General features: G+C 59.2%; 1 protein-coding gene across 6 annotated transcripts in view; it reads left to right on the plus strand.

The window, feature by feature from the left end:
* Nucleotides 1-17822, plus strand: part of FBLN2 (fibulin 2) — a 108934-nt gene that overhangs the window by 32348 nt on the left and 58764 nt on the right. For all 6 annotated transcript variants that reach the window (XM_070237164.1, XM_070237166.1, XM_070237165.1 and 3 more), the window contains one exon: nucleotides 14288-15648. In XM_070237164.1, the coding sequence (XP_070093265.1) occupies nucleotides 14346-15648 (1303 nt within the window). In that variant the 5' untranslated portion in view covers nucleotides 14288-14345. The remainder of the gene's footprint in view (nucleotides 1-14287; nucleotides 15649-17822) is intronic.

A 17822-nucleotide genomic window follows, 5' to 3' on the forward strand; every position in this document is an offset into this window, starting at 1 on the left:
GTAGCACCGTCAGAGGGAAGGGAAGTTGTCAGGAGCCGCGGAGGGGCAGTGACCCGCTGCCTGGGGCTGCGGGAGAGGCGGGCCCCCAGGGGAGGGCGGCCACCGCATATGTGTGCATGCACATGCACGCACGCAGTCTCACACTCACCCCTATACAGACTCAAACATGCCTAAACACACCTTGCACGCACATACCCACTCACACACACTTACACTTCACATGCACACACATGCTCGCAAGTCTCACATGCAGTTACGTGCACACTCACACCTCATACACACTCAAGCACACCTTGCACACACTCACTCACATGCACACACTTGTTTCACATGCACACCGATGCATTCACACACCCACACTCCTGTGTAGACGTGTCTCTTGGAAACGACTCTGGGTCTTTAGGCTTCCCTTGCAAATACCTGTTATCTCAAAAAGAGAAGGAAGAAAGCAAGAGAGGTGGGGGGAGCGCCGGTCCAGGCCCCTCGCGGGACCCCCGCACTCCCGGGAGCAGTTTGGTCTCTGCTGGGTTTCTCAGCATAGGTGGACCTCACCTGGGACCCCTGGACTCAACTCCGGGGGCTGGAGAAGGGTGAGAAGGGTCTGGGCCGAGCTTCGGAGGCTCTGGAGGAGGGGTGGACCTGATGCGAATCTCCCGCTGGCCCACGGGCAGCCCACCTTTGTGTTCTTTGGGGCAGGCGTTAAACCCCTGAGGCCAGCATATTCTCTGGGAGGGGAGAAGGGTGGGCCTGCTAGGGAGGGCTCCCCAGAGCCCTGGAGATGGTCCTGTTTACCAGGAGAAGCTTGCTTTTCACAGAGGTTTTAATCTCAAAATGTCGAATTTCAGTGAGGACTTTTTCGGTATCTGGTGAGATGATCACGTAGAATTTTTCTTTTAGGTCGTTGCGTTGATTTTTCACTATTGAGCTACCCTTGCATTCCTGAGGGAGCTCTACCTGGCCCGATGTGTTACTGTCCCTGTAATGTGCTCCTGGATTCGATTTTCTGATGTTTTATTTAGGACCCGGCAGCTAGATTCCTACGTGAAGCTGGCCTGGACTCCTCTCTTCCTGTCACATCCGTGTCTGCTTTTGGTATCAGGATTTTCCTAGTCTTACAAAACCTGAGAAGGCACTAGGCTCTGGGACAGTTTTTCAGCAGGGTGGAAATTACGGCTCTGCTGTACCGTCTTGGCCTCGTCCTGTAGAGAGATCTTAATTTAATCTCACAGCAGCCTGTGAGGAGAGCACGATGCCTCTCATTTGACACACGGGAAAATGAGGCTCAGAGAGCCAGAGGCCTGGTCTGTGGTCAGACGGCGGGAGGCGGCTCAGGTGGGCTGTGAACGCCGGCCAGTGTGACTCCAGCCGCTGTGCTTTTCGTGCTCTTCACCCCGGCCAAGAATCGTCTGAGATGCTGGCCTGTATGAGAGCCAGTGGCCTTGTTCTGGGTTTTTCTGGTGGGGTCGGCAAGAGCACTGATTGAGCGTCAAGAGAACTTTCCTAGTCTGCTAACCCATCCGCTGGCCACCTATCTAGGCACCCCCCACCATTCATGCGTCCACTTACCCACGGATCCGTTACCTGCCCAGTCATTTGGCCCCCCTCATCCGTTCGTCCCCATGCTGTTGTACCCGCCGTTAACCCACCTTGCCATCAATCCATCCTACATCTTCTCCCCCGTCTCCCCACCCGCCATCCGCCTGCCCATCCATCACACATTTATCCATGTGCTGGTTATCGTCCATCCACTGACCCACCTTCCCATCCATCTGTCCTCCATCTGCCACCCATGTACCCACCCACTTATCCATGGTCTGTCTACCGTCCATCTGCTCACCCATCCATTTCTTCATCAGCTATCCATCTACATACCAGTTCACGTCCCCATTCACTAATCTACCTTCTTGTCCATGTATCTTCCATCTGCTATCCACTCATCAGCCACTCACCCAGCCATGCGCCCACTCATCCATCTGTCCACCTACCCGTCCATGCACCCACTCACCCATCCATCCATCCATCCACCCACCCATTTATCCATGTACCCACTCACCCATCTGTCCACCCACCCGTCTATGCACCCACTCACCCATCTATCCATCTATCCACCCACTCACCCATCCATCCATCCATCCACCCACCCATTTATCCATGTACCCACTCACCCATCTGTCCACCCACCCGTCTATGCACCCACTCACCCATCTATCCATCTATCCACCCACACACCCATCCGCTCTGGGGCCTTAGCCTTAAAGTAGGGGTGGGATTTGGGTGTGCAGAGATTTCAGAAAGGTGGGCACCCTGGTTTGGGATAGTGATACAAGCAAAGATGAGGGGTTAGGAACCAGAGTTTTCAGTTTATCAAGCATTGGATGCCACAACTAGAAGGACCCACAACTAAAATATACAAGTATGTACTGGGGAGATTTGGGGAGAAAAAGCAAAAAAAAAAAAAAAGATTGGCAACAGTTGTTAGCTCAGGTGCCAGTCTTTTTAAAAAAAGAATTGGGTGCATGGAGGGCAACAGAGGAAAATGGGTTTGGAAAGTTAGGTGGGGACTAGATGGTATGGGCTTTGAATGCCGCCCTTAGACGTTTTCACTTCATCCTTGGGCCAGAAATCTTCAACCAGGGGTCCATGAGTGCACTCCAGGGAGTCTGTGAGACCCCTAAAATGATACACAGCAGTTTTTGATATATATGCCCGTATATCTATTAAGACTCTTGGTTGCAAGTGACAGAAGACCTGGTCCAAGTTAGCTTAAGCAAAATGGGTTTATGTCATTGCAAAGTTCAGCTTTTCAATTAGCTTCAGGCATGGCTGGATCCAGGTTCTCAGCAGCTATCACTATGACTCTATTTCTCTTTTTTCTGTCTCTTGGCTTTCCTTTTTTTGAGTTGGTTCCAGCCTCAGACAGTCTCCACCTGAGGACAAGACGGCTTCAGGGATTTTCGATGTTAAATCATCTCATGTCTAATACAGTGGGAAAGAGAGAGGGCGCTTGCCCAAAATCTCACCTGAATTGGGTATCCTGGGCTCACACTGGCCTGGTGTCCATCCCTGAGTTAGGCATTGTCAGAGGAGGACTAGGAAATGCTGATCGGAGCGGCAGTGGAGTGGGGTAGACCCCAGAATGAAATCCAGGGGCCCTTCTTGGCAGGAGGGTGAATATATGTTGGGTGGTCAGAAACTACTCCTGCCCACCGCTGAGCTTTGTTCATATTTTCCTGTTTCGGTGGAGGGGTGGATGGTCCACAGCTCTTCTCAGAGCCTCCGAGGGGCCAGAGGTGATGGAGAGCCGAGCAGGGTTATGAGGGGGGGTGGGAGGAGGTCAGACGAAAAGCCCCCTGTAGGCATAGGCAGGACTGCAGGCAGGCTGGACAGAGGCTGCCCGGGGATCTCGATCTCACGGAGAGGACGGACGGGGTGGGACGCCGTCCTTCAGGCTGGGTGGAGGGCAGGGGACCAGGTGGGCGCTCGTGAGCTCAGCCTTGGCTGCTGCAAGCCCTTGCTCATCGCTCCTCCCTGGGAGTGTTTCCTCCTTCCAGAGTCAGGGCTCGGGGGAGGGAGATCTCAGCTGCCGCCTGGTGCCAGAAGCAACATTTTCTTTCCTCAGAGGTTGCTTCTGAGTCGTGGACATCCGTCTTTGTGATTTTTCACCTGTGTGTGTTGGTAATGAGATTACTGATCGTGTGTGCAGGGCCAGCGCTCACCCAGGGTCCAAGGAGCTTTCGATGCATTTCATTTTTTTTCTTTTTAGGGAGGAGAGGGAAGGGAGGGGACGAAGCCTGGCTGCTCACTTGAAGGATGCTTTTCCCAGTGTCTTCGTGAGCTCACCCTCTGAAGGTCCCCAGGGGCTGGTGAGCATGTGAGGACACGGGGCTACCGGCACCCTGGCTGGCTGCTCATCAGCACCCTGCACCAGGGTTAGCTCAGGGCCCCGGGCCCCTGCGCTCTGGACCAGCCCCTCCCTTCTCCTGGAGGGTCTCAGGCCGCCCTGCCTGCGCCATCTGCTGGCTTGCACCCCCCACCCCCCGCCCCCGGGTGCTCCCAGCCACCTCCCACCCTCGGTCCTGTACCCTTTGCTTCACGGCCAGACTTGTCTTTTTGCAAATGATTATTGCTTACTTTTTGCCATCGATTATTAAATGATGTTGTTTAGGTTTTGTCTGGTTTTGGACCTCCTGTGGCTGGAATCTTCCTCAGGCTCCTTGAAAGGGGTGTCTCCAGTCCCTCTTGAATCCCCAGTGTGCTCTGACCTCGTGGTGGCCCCAACACTGTGCTGGAACCTGCCCACTCGGTGTCCTGGATGCTTTGCCGAGTTCCCTGGGGGCACTGGATGTGGGTGACTGACCTTTCTCCTCTTTACAGCTTCTCTCTTTCCTTGATTTCCATGGCCCTTTCCCCACCTTTTCTCTTCTTGCCACTGGCCTCACCTCCTCCCACTCTCTGTATTCCCTGAGAGCCAGCCACAATGTGTCAAGCTGGTTCCTGCCTCGGGGCCTTTGCACATGCCGTAACATCTGCCTGCAATGCCATTCCCCAGATCTTTGCATGGCCGCCACATTTTTGCCAGGTGAGTCTCAGCTGAAATGTCACCTCCTAGTTGAGGCCCACTCTGACCAGTCTTGCCAAAAGAGTGCACCAGTCCCTCTCCTGACAGTGCCCTTCTTATCTACTTATTTATTTGTTCCTTTTCTCTTCCCTCCACCAGAATGTTGGCCACATGAGGGCGGGGCCTTGGTTGGTCGAGGTCACTGCCACATCCCAGTAGCTCTGATAGGGGCTGGCGGGTAGTAGGTGTGTGAGGGGCATCTACACACTGAAGGCCTCTACCTGTCCTCCGTTAGCCACACAGGCTTGGGGTCGGATCCCTGTGCCACCTTTTACTGGTGATGTGACCTGGGGCAGATCATTTGCCCTATCTGGGCCTGAGTTTCCTTATCTGTAGAGGATGGTTAAATAAAATAAACATCCCTGGAAACTCTCAGTCCAGTGTTTGGCGTTGTGTCGGCACTGAGGAAGTGATAGTTAAATATGAACCTGATCAACAGCTGAAATTCCTCCTGACATTTTGTGCCAAGAACAAGTTTCCTTTTCCCGGAGAACTAGATGACTTCCTCTTATCAGACAAGGAGCACCGGGTCATCCTCTAATTTCCCTTTTGGCCTTGGCTTCCAGGAGGCTTGCTGCTGAGGGGAGGCCTCAGGAGCAGCCCTGTTTCCTGTTGGGTCTTCAGGGCGGCTTTTTCTTTCCTTTCCTCTCTCTGCTCTTTGATTAGTCACTTCTGGCTCCACAGTGCACCTTTTATTACTTTTTATTACAGTAAAACCACACATAACATAAAATTGATCATCTTAGCCCTTTTTAAGTGTACAGGTCAATGGCATTAAGTACATTCACCTTGCACATCCATCTCCAGGGCTTTTCCATCTTGCAAAACTGAAGCTCTGTCCCCATTAAACTACCCCTCCCCAGCCCCCTCCCCAGCCCCCTCCCCAGCCCCCTCCCCAGCCCCTTCCCCAGCCCTGGCAGCCCCCATTCTGCCGTCTGTCTCTGTGAATCTGACTGCTCTGGATGTTTCATCTAAGCGGGCTGGTACAGAGTCTGTGCTTTTGTGCTGGCCTGTTTCACTCGGCACACTGCCCTCCAGGTCCGTCTGTGCTGTAGCAGGGGTCGGCGATCGCTTCCTTGTTAAGGTGAGCAGCGTTGCATGAGTGCAGAGACCCACTGTGTTCGTCGTCCCTCCGTCAGCGGGCGCTTGGTTTGTTGCCACCTCTTGGCTGCTGTGAGCAACGCTGCTGTGGGCATGGGTGTGTAGGCGCTGTTTTTAGAACATTACTTTCTTACCTTTCTGAGCCTGGGCTAAATTATCAATTAAAGGTAGCTGTTTGGACACTTTCTAGGACCACACTGTCTTATCACTTTTGCCCGGGTGGATGGATGTGTGTGTGGCAGACACTGTGGCCACGGCTGGTGCCCCATCTGGTTCCCCCTCACCTGGAGGTGCACTCATCCCCCAGGTGTTGGCTGTTAATGGCTCACACCTGTGCCCTCCTCCAGCTGCCAGCCCGTGGCCAACAGAGCTGCCTCCCCCAACATGCCTGGGAGGTAATCCTACCCACTCTGCCCCGTCTCAGTCCTTGACCAGTGACTGACTGACATCCCTGTGAGTGGGACGAGCCCTGGGGTGCCAGTCATGCTGCAGGGCCCCTGTGGGATCAGGCTGGTGCTGGGCTGCAGCCGAGACCACATCTTTGTCCGGCTTCATCGTCTCTTCTGTCCTGCTTCCCTCTTTCCCTTTTCCTGAGAGTCGTCCCCCAGTAAACCACATGCACACAAACCCATCTCAGCTCTGCTTCTGGGGTCCCGGTCTAAGACAGCGTGTAACTCCCGTATTCCCTCCTGTGGGGGTGTGTCTCTCGTGGCTGTGGGGGTGGAGTCTGACACGATGGACGTGCCGAGGCCTGCTGGGCCACGTGGGAAGGAGTGGGCTCCTTGGAAGGGGCAAAATTCTCAGTGTCCCCCACTTAGAGGAGAGGCAGGTCCTAACCCAGGAGACCAGGACATTCCGGAGGTGACTCTGGGCAGGAGGGAGCCGGGTCTCCCCTCTGGGCCTCTCTCCTTTGAGTGTGGACCAGAGAAGCCCGAGGTTGGTGGAGCGGGAGCCCATGAGGCTGGTGGGCAGTGAGCGTGCGTCCGCCGTCGGGCCCTGCCTGCTGATTTCCCTCGCGAAGTTGGGAACCCAGCTTTGGTGTAAAATGTTCTGATTTTAAATGTTATAACATTAAATTACTTATAAATTAATAACATTGAATGTTAGAAGATTGGCAACTAATTTCAAAGGCACCACACGGACCCCCCGAACATACTGTCTGGGCGGACGGCCCAGTGGTGGGTTTCTGCACCTCTGCTTGGACCTGGGGGCCGGGGACGGCCATCTGGGTGGGCTTCCGGGAGGAGCTGGGGACCCCGCTGCCGTCAGAGGGGCTGCAGCGGCCAGGTGATCCTGGTTACCCGCGCTTCGTAACGGGTGTGTCTGCACGTGTGTCCATGTTTGTCTCCCTCTGTCATCCGAGCTGTTGGAAAGTCCCAGGATTGGGGTGTGGCTGCCTCTTGTTTAAAAGGGAGATCCCCGGCCAGTGTTTCAGAAGTGCTAAAGCCAAAGCAGCACCGACCTGAGACTTTCTTCTTATCTGGGTTCCCAGTGAAAATGTCGGATGCCCACTTATACTGTAGTTTGAGATAAACGTTGACTAAGTGTGTGCGAGACGTTGTGCGGGACAGGCTTGTGCTGTGCCGTCATGCGTGGCTTCTCTGAGGTTTCCGTGGAACGGCGCGTCTTGTGTTGGATTTGCTGGCTCTGCTGTGCCTCCTCTTGTCAGAGTCAGAAGGATCAGAGAGCTGGCGAAGGGAAGAATTGCCTTACCTCGTGACTTGACGTTATGTAACGCCAGGCCCCACTTTTGATAATGGTGGTGCTGGGGATGAATCCGTGTCCCCCGGGGGGGATGATGTGGCCTTGCCAGTCCAAAGGGTCTTCCTCCGGGGCCTGCTGGGGGTGGGTGCGGCGGTCACTTGGTCAGAGGTCACGTCACCTTCCTGTAGGGCCGTGGGCTTGTGTCTGGCAGGGAGCAGCAGTGGGGGCAGCTGAGGGTGGAGCAGCGACCTGAGGCACGTTTGACGGATATGGCAGGCCTCCCTCACCTCCCCTGCCACCCCACACATGGTGGGGGCTGTGGAGAGTGCGCGTGTGTCCACGCGTGTGCCCAGCCCTGTTCCCTGCGGCCGCTCCCTGGGGGAGACCCTTACCCAGTGTGCCGCGCTCCCCAACAGCTGCCCTGTCCTGCCCACATTCAAGCTGCGGCCTGAGAACCTGACCCCAGGCTGCGTTAGAGTCCCTGCTGCCCCACCCACAGCAGGGTCTGACCAACAGAGAGGACGCTGTGGCAGCCCAGCGTGACCTCCACTGCCCGCTCCTGCCCACAAGGAGCCTGCTCCAGCCGTCCCTGGGCCGCGGCAGCCCCGGAGGCTGCATGTCGAAGGTCCCGTCCTTCATTCCCACCTAACTGGATTGTCTCTGGCTCTTCCTTACACAGAGTGGCAAGCCAAACTCAAGGTGACCTGTGGCCTCCATTTCACAGTGTTGGCATCTGCCACATTGCCTTTGACCGTTTTTCTTGCTACAGTGCGTTAGAGCGTATTACAGATATGACGATGTCGACAGTGTTAGTATTTAAAAATGCCAGCATTTGGCAGCCGTTGCAGTGCACAGCATGAGCGGCTGTTCCTTGCTGTCACCTGGTCCTCTGCCCATCCCCGGGTCCCTCTGTTCGTGCCGGTTTCCTTCTCAGCTGGCTGGTCCACAACCCGGGTGCCCTCAGGACCCGGCGCATGGGTGGTGAGGTTTAGTCTAGAGCGGCCCATGCCCTCTGCGCCCCCTCTGCGCTGAAGGGGGCACTTGCCCTGGGAATGACCCGCCTCTGGACTGTGCGCCTCGTTGCCAACTGAGGGCCCTGTGCTTCTGGTTCCTGTTGCTGCCCCGCCGTCTTCCCCAGCACCTGGTGGTGAGAGCAGTACGGCGTGTGATCTGCTCAGGAGTTTAGGGGGGCTTGGCCCGGCCCTTTCTCAGCTGCATGTGGCATTGGTTGGGGACATCGGTGGCATTCACCTGGCTTGCGGGCTGAGGGAGGCGTCCAGAGCGGACTGGCCCACAGCCCAGTGCCGTGATTGGGACGGGGGATGTCTGGGCCCGTGCAGTGTCTCTGGCGGGGAGTCACAGGCCCTCCCATGGCCCCCTGCTCTTGGAGACCCAGGGAAGCTGCCCGGCCTCAGGAGGGGCTCAGCATCCCTGCCAGGCCCCTGTGGGAGCGGCCCCTGTGGGAGCGGCGGCTCTGGGGCTCCTCAGTGAGGCGTGACCGCAGGCCCCTTGCTCAGCCAGTCGTGGTGGAGAGGAGGAGCTTCATGAATGGGCCAGTGTGGCCATGCCTCGCCCCAAGCTGGGCCGCTGACCCTCCTGCAGCTGGCAGGGCTCCTGCTGGCAGGGGCCCACTTAGCCCGCGGGCTTCCTCTTGTTTTTTCAGCTACATCTCGGGAGCTGAGAGCTGAGTTAATTATACTCCTCAGCTAATACTGCACTGTTAGCTTGGGTCTCTGCAGGGCCCCGCTGCTGTTTCATTGCCCAGTTTGTTCCCCTTGTCTGTGCTCCCTGCGCCGTTCTGTCTCCCTGCTGTGGGCGGTTGGCCAGCCCGGTGGGTGTGTACCTGTTTGCCCATGTTTTGTGGGCGGCATATTTTATTGGACGTGTGCATCTTCACATGTCGTTGTTGGGCCTCTGTCTTGTTCTGTTTCTTTCCTGTTCCACTTAGTGTCTCTTTTTAGGTCCATCCTTATTGCTCTGTGTACCCCGAATCCTTGACTTGGAATTCTGTGGGGTCCTCGTGGGGGTGTGTCTGTCAAGTCCCCGCAGGAAAGAAGTCCCAGGGTTTACTGGGGGGTGGTTAGAGAGGGCCCTCGAGCAGAGATGTAGACGGGTGAGGGAACTGCAGGGCATGGCGCAGCTCTCCGAGTAGCAGCAGTGGGCGGGGAGCACTTAGCTCCCTGGGCCTGCAGAGGTGGGCGAGGGGCAGCCCTCAGAACCCAGCAGGGTCACTGACGGGAGCTGTGGCTGTGTTGCGGGGCCACCATCCCCAAACCCCTGTCTTGAGGGAGGGGGGGAGGGAGGGAGGGAGTAACCCCCCAGCCTCTGCCTCGCGCCCTCTGACCTCCTGCAGTGGCTGCCACTGGAGGCTGCAGGAGTCCGGGGATGCAGCTGGGGTCAGCCCACTGCGTGTGGAGCAGGGTGGAGAGGGCGGGGAGCAGAGGTGGGACAGGTAACTGGCATGCTGGCCTGTGCCTGCTGTCCCCTCCTAGCACCAGAGGAGTTCCCAGTGAACACCGTGCGGTGTGGCCCTGGGGCACGTGTCTGTGGGGGGCTCCCTGGCGTGAGAGCTCAGCGCTCATACACTGCATGTGGTCACTTCGGCCAGTGGGCGCGATCGTCCTCGTCTTGTTACTATTAGTGTGCGTGCATTGTCCAGCTTCACCAGGCTGACGGGTGTAGGGCAGAGCCTGGGATGTTTGCTTTGCGTCTCCTGGTCCCTGATGAGCTCCTGTCTCAATGGCGTGCGCCCCGTGACCCAGCCCGCAGGTACCGGGCAGCCTGGCTGCAGAGCCTGTGTCTGCTGACCGCGGTCTGGCTGCTGGGGCCTCCCCTGCGGGAGGTCGGGCACCTATTCTCGTCCCGACCCCCACCCCGTGGCTCCTCTTTGCAGCTTGTAGGGGGAGCCCTTCTGCAGGAGCCAGACATTCAGGGGCCACTTGCTGGGGGAGCCGCAGGGACATAGCAGTGGGAGCCCTGGAGGGACGTGTTGGAGCCTGAGGGGCAGTGGTGCAGAGTGTGGCCTCCTGCTCCCCGCCTGTCTGAGTGTCCTGCCCTGCGTGCTCATCTCCAGGGATAGGGAGCACGCCCCTCCCCAGCACCCAGCTATCTCCGACCCCGTGGAAGCTCCCCACACGGAGCTGAGATCTCCCGCCCTATCCCGACATAGATGTGCATGGGCCCGGGGCCCATCCAGGGCAGCTGTGGGCATGGGCCAGGGCCTCTGCGCCTGCTCTTCTCCAGGTGAGCCACCCTGAGGGGCCCGGCCCCTGTCCTGCTGGGCCACTGCCTCTGGACGCCTCCCAGCCAGTCCCATCCCCCTCACAGCAGGCACACCCTCCAAACAGTGCCGTGCTCTGCACAGCACGCTGGAGCCCAGACGTCCGTTCTCCCAGCTGGGGACCACAGGCAATGTCCATGGGGTTCCCAGCCCAGAGGCAAGCCTGGGGACCTGGGTTCCAGCACGCCCAGCCACACATGAATGCACAGAGAGGCCACACAGGCTTTGTGGGGCCAGAAGCCCATACCCGGTGACCTCTCAGAGTGGCCAGGGCACCGTGGTTTTCAGGAGGGGTCAGAAACCTGAATTTTCATGTGAACATTTCCAATTTGTAAATGCTGGTAATTAAGACTAAAAACCCACTGTGCTCAGCAAACAAAACACACCCATGGGTAGCGCCTGTGGGCTCCCAGCCGTGACCTAAGGTGTGGTAGACCTCTCCACTGTATACAGATGCAGAGCCAAGGCTCAGAGAGGGCCAGGGCCTTGCTCAGGGTTGCACAGCAAATGAGGAGGACACAAAGTCAGGGTCTGATGTTTTTTATCAATCCTCTGGGCCTGGGGTCGGGGTGAGGGGCGAACATCAGATCTGGAATCGCCTGAGTGTGGGCAGCACGTGACACTGGGGGTCTAAGGACCAGGCCACCCTGGGGCCTATGAGGGTGAGCAGAACTAGGGAGCAGTTTGTTGGAGGATGCGAGGTGGGGTGGGTGGGTGTGGCAGGGCTGGGCGGGACAGGGGTCCTTTGGCAGAGCCTGCCCACCTGTGGCAGGAGTGTTTGCTGGCGGGATGTGTTCTTCCTGTGAACGTGGGACGATGGGAGGGAGGAGGCGGCGGAGGAGGGTGAGGGGTCAGTGTGCAAAGGCGTCCCTTCTTGAAAGATGCTGTCGAGAGGGGATCCGGGGCCTCTGCGCCCCCGCCCATCTCCACGCAGGGGTCGTTAGTCACGGGATGGCCCACTCCTACCGGCAGTCGCTCTGTGGAGCCCTCTGCCCCGCTGAGGTGGCTTCTCAGCTTGGAGGGACGTGCGGGTCAGCCCTTGGAGTCCATTGACAGGCCCGGGCTCCGAGCCTGGTGCCCGCACAGGCTCCTGTCCCCTGTGGCTCCCTGACCATCTTCACCCGGATGTCCCCTGGGCTTCTCAAACTTGGCCTGGCCCGGGCTGGGCTGCACATCTCCGCTGCAGGTCTGCGGTCCTCCTGCGACCTCCCTGCCCCGGGAGCCACAGCTCCGTCCCTGCAGTTGCTCGGGGGACCCACAGCTCGTGCCAGCCGCCTCTCCTGTCACGCCCCGTCCAGTCCATCCACAAACCCTGGCAATTCTGCCTGCCGAAGAATTCCCCTTTCTGCCATTGTCTCCTGCCTCCTGGCACTTGCTGCCCTGGCCATCTCCTGTCTCTTCCCTGGTCTCCCTCCTCCAGCCTAGCTTCTCTGTTCTGCATGCAGCAGCCAGATGAACCCCTTGAAGTGCACAGTCCCCTCAGGTCTTCCAGGCTCCAGGGCTTCCACGGCCGTCCCTCCAGCCAGAAGCCCTGCTTGATCCAGCTGCTTTCACACTCGCCCTGGCTCATACTGCTTCTCACATGGCTCTGTTATGGTGGCCCTCTGCTCTTCCTCACCCCCCTCCTGTGGTCCTGCCTCAGGCCCTTTGCACCTGCTTTTCCTGACCCTGACATACTTTGCCTCCAGGTACTCACATGGCTGTCTCCACTGATTTGATCAGGTCTGACTTCAAATGCCACTGTTTTAGAGAGCCCTTGCCTGACCACCTTTGCTAAGATAGGCTCTCGTGCACCCCCAGTCACTTTGTGCCATTTTCTTGCTCTCATTTGTTTATTTCTTCTTTGTACTTGGCATCCAATAATCTGCTGAGTTGCCGTGGGTTTACACCTGCCTCCCCCGCCAGGGAGTCAGCATGGCAGGAGGCTTGTCTCACTGGCCACACGCCCCCGTTCTAGGGGATGTCTGGCCCACTGTGGTGCTGGTTGACTGGCCAGCAGAGGCAGACCTTTTCCTGCTCTGCGGGGCACTGGTCACTCTGTCACTGCCCCAGATGTGGGCCTTGCACCCCGCCGTGCTGTCCCGCCCCTGCCCTGGGCTCAGCTGGGAGCGGACAGTCCAGCTGCTCCTTTGAGAAACAGTGGGGGCTCCACTCTGCTTCCTCTCCCCTCTTCTTCTTCAGGAACTTTTAAGAAGTTTTTATATGTTTTAGGTTTGAAATGACAAATGCTTGAAATACTAGAGATGTCACTTCATTGTCTTTTTTTCTCTTTTTAAAAATATCAGACAATTTTAGCCAAATGCCTGCAAACCACAGCACGGCATAGGGGCTGGGAGCCGGGGTGGTTGCAGAAGGAGCCCTGTGTGTGACCCAGGAGCACAGGCCTCCGGGGGCCTCTCGGTGGGCTGGGACCTGTGCCTTGCGAGGATGGAGGTGGGGGAGGAGTGAGGGTGGGTGAGAAGGTGACGTTTGAGTAGCTCAGAGAGGATGATAAGGAGGGGCTGCGAGAGCCCTGCAGGAGTGTTGGGGCGGCTCCCACAGGGCGTCCAGACCTTTCCAGCTGGGGGGAAGCTGGTGGGGTTTGGGGCCGTGTGTGTTGGGGTTGGCTGGTTTGCAGAGAAAGACAGGGGTGGAGCTGGAGCTGGGGAGGGCAGGGCGCGACGTGTTCCAGGTCAGGTGGGAGGTGAGCCTGGGGCTGGGGCAGAGAGACTGGAGAGCTGTGGGGGGAGAGCGCCGGGACGTGGGGTGTGGGGGTGTCAGGAAGAGCGGGTGTGCAGGACAGTTCTGGCGTGTGGTCACCTCTGCCGAGGCAGCCAGGGAGCTTGGCAGGAGCCTCCCCTGCCTAAGCTTGCAGTGCAGGGACTCTCCTGGGGGTCCTGAGCTCTGGGGTCTGAGGGCCGTGCTGAGGCCTGGAGGCGGCCTGCTCCCGCCCAGGCCCGGCATCCACCTGGCCGCAGCCTCTGGGCGATGGCTGGGGGTGGAGCTGGACTTTTGGGGGAGAGAAATTGTGGTTGTGTGTGTGTGTGCATATGTGCGTGTGCAAGACTGCCGTGCTGTCCCGGCATGTGGCTGTGGCTGGGGTGAGACGGTGTATGTAACTGGAGGACTGTGCAGGGTACATGAGCGACTGTGATGGCTGTCACCAAGGGGGCGAGAGACCCAGAGTGTGGCAGGCACGTGGGCCTGTGCCCTGGTGAGTGTGCCTGAGCGAGAATGCAGGTGTGAGTGGGTGTGTGTGTGAGCGTGTGTATGAGATGTGGGCCGGAGAGTCCCACTCGGAGGCAGGTGTCAGAAGGCAGACGAGGCTGGGGATCAGTGGTCCTGAGTGGGACCATGTTGGCGACTCTGTCCGTCAACACCTGTGACATCTGAGCGACAGTGGATGCCCCTGTCTGCACCTGAGCAGACGTGACATGGGAACGAGTGCACGTGTGTGCTGTGTTACGGGGTGCACGTATGAGTGAAAGGGGCTGAGGCTGTGTCCCACTGTGCTCGTGTGCTGGCGTGTGTGCCTGCGGGGATGCGCATGTGGCCACGTGTGCCGGCCCGTGTGATGCTGACAGGTGCCCTTTCATTTCCCCCAGGGCCTCCCGGGAGAGGGGACTGTTCATCTCGAGGTGGCACCAGGCCGGCCGTGGGACCATGACGCTGCTCTGGGAGCCCGTGGAAGCCTGGCTAGTGCTGGCCCTGGCCTTGGCGCTGGCCCTGGGCCCCAGTGTGGGCGTGGCTGCCCCGAGGCAGGACTGCACGGGCGTGGAGTGCCCGCCGCTGGAGCACTGCATCGAGGAGGCGCTGGAGCCGGGCGCCTGCTGCGCCACGTGCGTGCAGCACGGCTGTGCCTGTGAGGGCTACCAGTACTACGACTGCCTGCAGGGCGGCTTCGTGCGCGGCCGCGTGCCTGCCGGCCAGTCCTACTTCGTGGACTTCGGCAGCACCGAGTGCTCCTGCCCGCCGGGCGGTGGCAAGATCAGCTGCCAGTTCATGCTGTGCCCGGAGCTGCCTCCTAACTGCATCGAGACTGTGGTGGCGGCCGACAGCTGCCCGCAGTGTGGCCAGGTGGGCTGTGTCCACACTGGCCGCAAGTACGCCGCTGGCCACACCATCCACCTGCCGCCCTGCCGGGCCTGCCACTGTCCTGACACGGGGGGTGAGCTCATCTGCTACCAGCTCCCGGGTTGCCACGCAGATACCGAGGCCATGCCGGCCGCCTCCACTGGGAACTTCTCAGACGCTGAGGAGGGTGACCCCGAGCGACACTACGAAGACCCCTACAGCTACGACCAGGAGGTGGCCGAGGCAGAAGCTGCAGCGGCCCTGGCGGGCGAGCTCCCGGCAGGAGCACGGCGCCCAGCCTCTCTGGGAGGCGGGAGTCAGCCACCGTCAGCCATCCAGGCCACCCCCTGGCCGGCTGCCCTCCCCAGGCCAACGGTGGCTGCTGCCCTGGGTCCCCCAGCCCCTGTGCAGGCCAAAGCCAGGAGAGTGACGGAGGACAGCCAGGAGGAAGGGGACGAGGAGAGGGAGGAGTTGATGGTCAGGGAGTGGCTGGCAGCAGGTGGCCCCGAGGGGCTGGATGGGCCGCCCGCTGCAGGCCCAGCTGGGCCTGGTCTCCCTGTCCAGGAGGGGGGCGCTGAGGCCAGGGCAGGGCCCGAAGAGAATCTCATCCCGGACGCCCAGGCCGCTCCCCACAGCACTGGGCAGGAGGGAGCCGGGCCCGTTCTAGAGTCAAGTACGGCCAGCGTCCTCCCATCACAGGCCACGCTGAGCTCTCCCGGGGGCCCAACGAAGCCCAGTGCCCATGCCATCCTGACCACATCTCCCCAAGAGGCAACCCTGGTTCCACCCACCCAGGACGTGCCCAAGCAGCTGCCGGTTCTACCCCGTCCTCGGCCCGAGGAGGACACAGACCCCAACTCGGTCCATTCTGTCCCCAGAGGTGACTCTGAAGGTAAGACCCTGTCCTGGTCCCTCCAGGGGCACCCAGCCCAGGGAAAGGGAGTCATGGGGCCCTGTCCCTGCCCCAGGTCTCTACACAGCTGCCTGCCATGGGGGTACCCTGCAGGGCAGGAGGCTGTGAGCTGGAGCTTTCTGCCTGGCTCGGCCCCCGGGGGTGGAGTGGGTGGGCAGGGCTGAGGTCCCCGTCAAGGTGGTGTGGGCTACCTGGTAGTGCTGTGGTTGAGGGCCTCTTGGGCGTGCCTCTTCAGGGCTGGGGGAACCCCGAAGAGGGGGGTTCCAGCTCAGGTGCAGGTTGGGCTGGTGGGGTCTGTGGGTGCGCTGGCAGGAAGTGGGGAACTGCGGATTTGGGGCAGCTGCCTGCTCCCACCCTTCCTGATAGTAGGCCCTGGGCATGGCTGCGCGCTTGATCTCCTACGTGGCAGCAGGAAGGACGCAGTCTCTTGTGGGGCTCCTTGTGAGAACCCAGTAGCAGGTCTGCCACCCCTTCCAGCCAGGGCTTCTCGTCCCTCCTCTGCTCAGCAGCATCCTGTGGCTCCCATCTACTTGGAGTAGGAGCCAGAGTCCTTCCAGGGCCACGGACCTTGGGCCCTGCACAGCCTGCCCCATGACCTCCTCCACCTCCTCTTGGTTTCCCTTGTCTACGTCCGTTCTGGTAACAAAGTACCATAGACTGGGTGCTGAAACAACAGACATTTATTTCTCGTAGTTCTGGAGGCTGGAAGTCCGAGATGAAGGTGCCGGCAGATCCGTGTCTGGGGAGAGCCCGCTTCCTGGTTTGCAGGCGGCGTCTGCTCCTTGTGTCCTGTGGCGGGGCAGGAGGAGAGCTCTCACATCTCTCCTCTAAGGAGCACTGGTCCCCTCCTGAGGGCTCTCACGACCTGGTTATCTCCCCAAGGCCCCGTCTCCAGATGCCATCCCACTGGGGATCAGGGTTTTAACATATGACTGGGCGGCGTGGATACAGTCCAAAGCAGCCTGCCCCTCCCTGACTCTGGACTCTGCTTGGCCTCCCAGCTCCTCCCAGGCTCCTCCCAGCCCAGGGCCTCTGCACTTGCCACTCCCTCTTCTTGAAATGCTCTTCCAGGTGTCTGTGTGGCTCCCTCCCTCCATCCACTCTCTGTTCAAGGTCACCTCCCGAGAAAGCCTCCCCTGATGGCCCAGCTAAAAAAGGGCAGCAAAATCCCTCTTCCTCTGCTTTGCTTTTTCCAGCGACACCTGGCATTATAGTACGCAGTCACTTGTTTGACATTGTCTCCTCTAGTAGAATGTTAGTGCCACAAGCAGAGGGACCACGTCTGTCATCTTCTCCGCTATGCCCGAGGGCCTCTAGCAGGGCCCAGCACACAGCTGCTGCTCTGTGAGCATGGGGTGAATGAATGAGAGACTCAGTGGGGGCTTTCTGGCCACCCCCTCTCTCAGGCTTGCCTCCTCACCTGTTCTCCTGCCATCTCATGAGCACCCTACACTATCTCCCCTCTGTTCCACTCTTGCTCACACTGTTCCCGCCACCTCAGGCAGCACCTCCTCCAGGAAGCCTTCCCTGAATCTTTGTCTTGTCTGACTCCCTCCCCCAACCCTAGGGTGTTGTCTTGCTGTCTGGAGATCTCCCCCAACAGCTGGGAGTATGTCTTGTTCAACCCCGTCTCATCCACTCTGTAAACTTTCATTACGTGTCAACTGTGAACAGGCTCTGGGGAGGCAGGAGTGGACAAGGGCAGCTCTGGTCTGCAGGCGGGGTGCTGTGAGGGAGGCATGTCCGGGTGGTATCTGGGAAGTTTTTCTGGAGGAGGGGCATGAGGGGGCCCTGGGATTTCTGTGGCATCCCCCCAGCTGTGTGGCCTTGGGCAAGTCTCTTAGCTGGCCTGGGCCCCTTTCCCATCTTCCAGGAGTTAAAGCTCTTGCTGTGCGTCCACTGTGGGCAAAGCCTGCGTCCATGCAGGGAGGGCTGGGACCGCGGGTTCCTCTGACCTGTCGCCCCGGCCCAGACAGCTCGGCTTCAACCCGCTGATGGCGGGCAGGGCGCGGAACTCACCCTCGCCGAGTGCCCCGAGGTGCTGGCCGGTTCTGTGACGGGATCCTCCCCATGGGCGGGGGAGGGGGGGGGGTGGGCTCCTTCTCATTTTATGCTGGGTAGAGCGAGGTCAGAGAGGTGTGGCTAGTGACTCT

The sequence above is a fragment of the Equus caballus genome, chromosome 16 (genome assembly GCF_041296265.1).
Source record: "Equus caballus isolate H_3958 breed thoroughbred chromosome 16, TB-T2T, whole genome shotgun sequence".
Lineage (NCBI taxonomy): Eukaryota > Metazoa > Chordata > Mammalia > Perissodactyla > Equidae > Equus > Equus caballus.